We start from the raw sequence: 5,147 nt of genomic DNA on the forward strand, positions 1-5,147 counted from the left end.
ATTTTATATACTAAAAAAGTAAGTATTTTGGTTCGATACTCTTAACTCTATGTGATACACATATACACATTTGAATTTAAAGTATAGTAAGCTACACTTGCTAGAGTAGATACTGCGTATATCAAAGTTTCTATATTATAGAGAATGAAAGAGTCTACTTAACTAACATAAATCGGCTAATAAGAGAAAGGTCGCAGTCATTGTCTAAGTGCGCTATGCAAGCGCCGCTTAGGTTTTGTATAGATACTAGGCTATAGTGTAAGACTTCGTGTGTATACTATGACTAAGAGTCTATCAAGAAGCTATCATTAAGGGCTCTATCCTATCATAGTCAACAACTATAATCTTTATCATTATATCTTTTCTCTTACACTCCCCTCTATATAGTATCTGTCCCTATTCACTTGGAAGTTTCCGATTTATTTCTAGTAACTAAACCTATAGTTTTGTAATTGCCATTGGTACAAAGACAAACAGATCTATATCATTAATTTCCTGAAGATCTAACTAAAGGAGGCTTCGTTATTTATACTATGCTGATACTACCTGAGAAGACAATTTAAACGGCCAACGTCTCAGCTAAGGTGTTAGATCGTGGCAAGGGCTGCTTAGATAATTGGGTAAAATCGTACAGAATGAGAACTCGGATTGAGACATAACGTGTAGACTGAGTGAGGCTCAAGTGAAGAATATACATTATCCGGTTTCTCTATATAATGTAGTAGGAATGAGAGTGAGTGATCTTTGATAATAGACCAATGAAGAATATTTACATCTGTGCTTTGATTATATTATCCGCAATTTTCTCAGCTAGGGCGTAAATCAACGCTTGAGGATGCCCTGGAGGTAGCAACGCGAGGGAGCTAGCATCTACAACCCTCAAACCATGCACTCCAATTACTCTTGCCAAATGATCTGTCACTGCGTTTGGGTCATCAACGCGTCCCATCCGCGCAGTACATGATGCGTGCATGACTGCCATCACACTCGTGCGAATATTGCGCAAAATCTGCTCATCTGTCTTCACATCCAAGCCAGGCCAGAACTCAGCATCACTTGCGCGGATACTTCGAATTGCCTCCGTATTGAAAATCTCGCGCGTGCGCTTGTACAGAGCAATGGCGACCTCAACATCGCCCGGGTGGGTTAGCCAGTTTGGATTGACTAACGGGCTATCCGCAGGAGAAGCACTGGCGAGTGAGATATTGCCCCGAGAAAGTGGGGCAGCTAACGCGGCGAGAATGGACGCATACATCTTTCCATCTTTTGGCTGGTCCAGCCATGGAATATTGAACGCCCCAATATGACCCGCTGCCGGGAAATACTCAATATGGGGCCAATCATCCGGGAATTGAAGCAGCCGTTCCCATGTCGACTGGCTGAGATTGGCGCTACTGGGCATCCGTTCCCATGCCAGGAACTCAGCAACATTCGTTGTTAATGGCCCGGTTTGCGTCAGCGCATATTCTGCCACAGCTTTTGCAAGGGCAATAGGGTCTCCAATGACCCTGTTCAGGGTATCAAAGGTCACTTCGTACGTAGGCCCAAAAAGTGCATGATCGGTCATGTTCTGCCCTACGCCAGGGCGGTCCACCAGTACGTCTATCCCATGCTCAGCGAGATGTTTTGCAGGGCCGATACCAGACAGCATGAGCAGCTGCGGGGTGTGTACAGCACCAGCCGAAAGAATCACCTCTTTCCTGGCAGAAATGGTGTACTTCAGCAGTCCTGCTCCGGCAACTTCAACGCCAGTGGCAGTTCTGTTGTCATTAAAAAGTACCTTGTTAACTCTCGAGCCCAAGTATACTTTGAGCTTATTACCCATCTTCGCATCTCTTGCCGCGTAGATGAACTCGGCTGAGCTAGACCGGACCTGGGCGGTCGGATCTATGGTGGTTTGCGCATAATGATACCCATTTAGGACACCTTGATTGAACTTGTCCGTCAATTTCATCCCAAGGGCCGCTAGTCCCTTAGCTGCCCACGTCGACCAGACAGGTGTCCAGTTAGCGTATGTGACCTGGATTGGCGAATCTGGCAATGTGTCAAAGTCATTCTCCACGTAGGCTGTCGTGGCATTAGCCAGACGTGTCTCTTGATTCGGTGGCGTGAAAGTAAAGCTTTTCTTGAAGTAGGGGAGAAACTGGTCGAACGTGTAGCTCTCATCCCCAACAGCGTCTGCCCACGCATCCAAAGCCCCTCGGTTTGGGCGATGATGGATCATGAAATTCAGGCCTGAAGAGCCACCAAGGCACTTGCCCTGCGCGTAATGCATCTGACGATCTCCCGCGCCAGCTTGCGGGACTGTCCTCAAACCGTAATCAACGGTTGGGATACTGTCAGCTGGATTTGAACCCACACCGATAATGTCACCTAAGGGTGCAGGTCCGACAATTGGCTTGCCTAGTTCGTACGATTCCCCCGCCTCGATGATTGCGACAGTGAAGCCGGCTTGCGCTAAACGATATGCGACTGTGTTGCCGCCTGTGCCACCGCCAACGACGACATAATCATAAGACTGTCCAACGCCAAGTGTACCTGTAAGACTTCCTAAGAGTGTCTTCGTGAGACCGCTTTGTGAAGTCCAGATACTGTCAATGATGGGGTTTAATATCGGGTCTAGTAGCGGCGATGCAAGGCTTGAAGGAAGAAGAATTAAGTTGGAAAGTAACATATTTGAAACAAAACGACACAGTTTTTCCTGCGCTGGGCGATGTTAAATACAGGTAATGTATAGGGAAACAGTAAAAGTTCTTGGGGTAAGAGTGACTGGGTCTTATATGGAAGAGAACAAATTTTCGTGGCGCACACTAAGGATTACTGATGGGAAAAAGATATTGTGTAGACCACATTCACTGCTTAAAACTCGGATTAATCAAAACCCCGTATTGAAAACAAGCGCTAAGTTACGATTGGTGCTAAAGGCAGATGCCCCTGGTATCAAAAGGCTTCTTTTTCCAAACTAGGCTTAGACTTATCTCCTACTACAGCCCCACATCAAAAACTTCTGTTCCAAGCAACACATGAGATTGAGCCGACGGGGCAATCACGCTGATTCACTGTCTAGAAGTATTCGTTTCCATGTCCCCTTGTTGTAGGGGCCGAGGAGAGTAGGTGTACAAAATCGGCTTTCAAGACAAGATACCAAGGCAGCATCGCAAAAAGAGCTACGCACGTAAGGACAATGTACGTTCGTATAGCCTCCATCCTCGGTTTAAAAGTATCCAATCAGGTTTCCGAAGGAGCACCTACCCCACACGATTAAATAGCGATCGTCAGGATCACAGATTACTAAGTTCACGTTGATCCATATTCAAGTCACGCGGAATAAATAAAGGAGTCTGCCAAGGCTGCTCAGGAAAAACATTTCCATGGCGTCTATCCGTGTTGAAGATTCCTCCAATCGCCTGGGAAGTATTTACGAAATTTATGATTTATAATTCAGCCTGGCGCTCTCCAATTCCTGTATCTGTTTATGAGTTGTTCGCGATCTCCTGATCTTTCTTACAACAGCTCCGAAGATGAGGTGGGGTATTGTGTATCTGCTGTTGCAGCTTGCAGTGCTGTCCACAGCCCAATGGGATAACAATTCATCAGCCCCGATCGAGCTTGCACCTGCGCCATGGACGTTGAAGGGGACCGTCTATTCTATCACCTTTGTTCCCCTTTCAACCGATCTGCCAACGAAGGCATTCCCGCCACTTGAACGGCGGTATAATTCAGCGATAGAGGGAGAGTACATTGGCATACTTGGTCAGATACAGATTATCCGATACACGGATAGTCCTGTTGGTCCATATGACGAGCTCCTGATCGTTCCGGGGTTCTTCAAATATAACTACACGGACCCGAATGGAAAGACAGAGGAGAGGAAGAATGTCAGAGTTAGTAGGATCTACGTCAGCCAAAAGTATACGTGTTGGAACGGGAGAACAAGTACGTTGATTACATATCCCATTCACTTGTTTATGAATACATGTCCCGATTCAAGCTAGTCACTACTGATACACTGACAGATTGGAATATTCCCAAGCACTTAGCTAGATTTGACTGGGTTGAAGGAAAAAACGGCGAAACATCAGTCAAAATCTACCCACACGATACCACTGGTGACCCCTTCGAATCCAAACCAGCGGAAAAGCCATGGTTTCAAGCCACTTTCAAGCCAACCCTCCCAGTTGGTTTGCCATTCAGCACTGACTTGTACAAGCTCGTGGGCGTTGATACGCTACTAGCCCAGCCACCTTTGCCCATTGGCAACAACACCTACGGAGAACTTCCGGGGACAGACTATTGGGCGGCCACAGTACCGAACCAGGTAACTAAGCGCGCTTCACTCGGAACCATGGATATGGATCAAGGGGATGGTGACGTTGAACAAGGCCATGATACGAATGTGGTGGGCGATGAGTACTTTCCAAACTTCTGGCCTAGTCTTCCACGTATCAACCTAGCGACTAAGTTAGAGGACGCCACTATCACTTTCAGTAAACCTCTAACTTGGAATAATTAGTTCCTAAATATTAGACAGAATTTCTCCTTCGAATTTGAGTATCTATGTTTAGACTGTTAACTTTACGCGCCTTAAGCTCTACTTTACCTCTAATCCTAGTAGACTCCAGGCAGACGAGCATTCTCACAGGTACTACTACAGGTGCTGTGCAAGATAAAGGAAAACGCACGCACATGTAAGTAAGTAAGGAAGATGCATTATTAACAGGGCAGCCTGTCACACTCTCTGTATACTTTACTTATGCCGCGGCCTTTTGTGTATTAATTTAGACATCTTTTATTAGTGTTTTCATTAGATGTACGCACTAAAAATAAGCGTAAAAAGCTTATTATAAGTATAATTAAAATAGAAAAGCTAGTTACTTAGTTTATTTTAAGCTATAATAAGCTATAATTGATGTACTTTGTAACATTCTATGCGTATAAATTGATGAAAATTCTTTAATAAACTCATACTATATTATTATTATTATTATTATTCTAGTTTAACGTCCTTTTTCAGCCCGAAGGGCTATATAAGACGTGTAGGGTTCTTAGGCCTACAAGTATCTAAGTAGGTTGTTTCTAGCTACAATATTTAGGAGGGGTTTTAACTAGATGAAGGTGAGGCTCGTAGCCTATTGGTTGGTAGGTAG

General features: G+C 45.0%; 2 protein-coding genes across 2 annotated transcripts; one reads left to right on the forward strand and one right to left on the reverse strand.

Moving 5' to 3' along the window:
- Positions 1 to 769: 769 nt before the first annotated feature.
- SETTUDRAFT_89961 (uncharacterized protein) lies at positions 770 to 2,674 on the reverse strand (the record flags this gene model as incomplete). Its single annotated transcript, XM_008029688.1, has 1 exon — positions 770 to 2,674. One exon carries the CDS (start codon positions 2,672 to 2,674, stop codon positions 770 to 772), a length of 1,905 nt encoding a protein of 634 aa, XP_008027879.1.
- Positions 2,675 to 3,521: 847 nt separating this feature from the next.
- On the forward strand, positions 3,522 to 4,513 carry SETTUDRAFT_89739 (uncharacterized protein; the record flags this gene model as incomplete). The annotated part of the gene is made up of 2 exons (XM_008029689.1): positions 3,522 to 3,936; positions 4,017 to 4,513. 2 exons carry the CDS (start codon positions 3,522 to 3,524, stop codon positions 4,511 to 4,513), a joined length of 912 nt encoding a protein of 303 aa, XP_008027880.1.
- Positions 4,514 to 5,147: the final 634 nt, after the last annotated feature.

Source organism: Exserohilum turcica (assembly GCF_000359705.1).
Source record: "Exserohilum turcica Et28A unplaced genomic scaffold SETTUscaffold_3, whole genome shotgun sequence".
NCBI classification, from domain to species: Eukaryota; Fungi; Ascomycota; class Dothideomycetes; order Pleosporales; family Pleosporaceae; genus Exserohilum; species Exserohilum turcicum.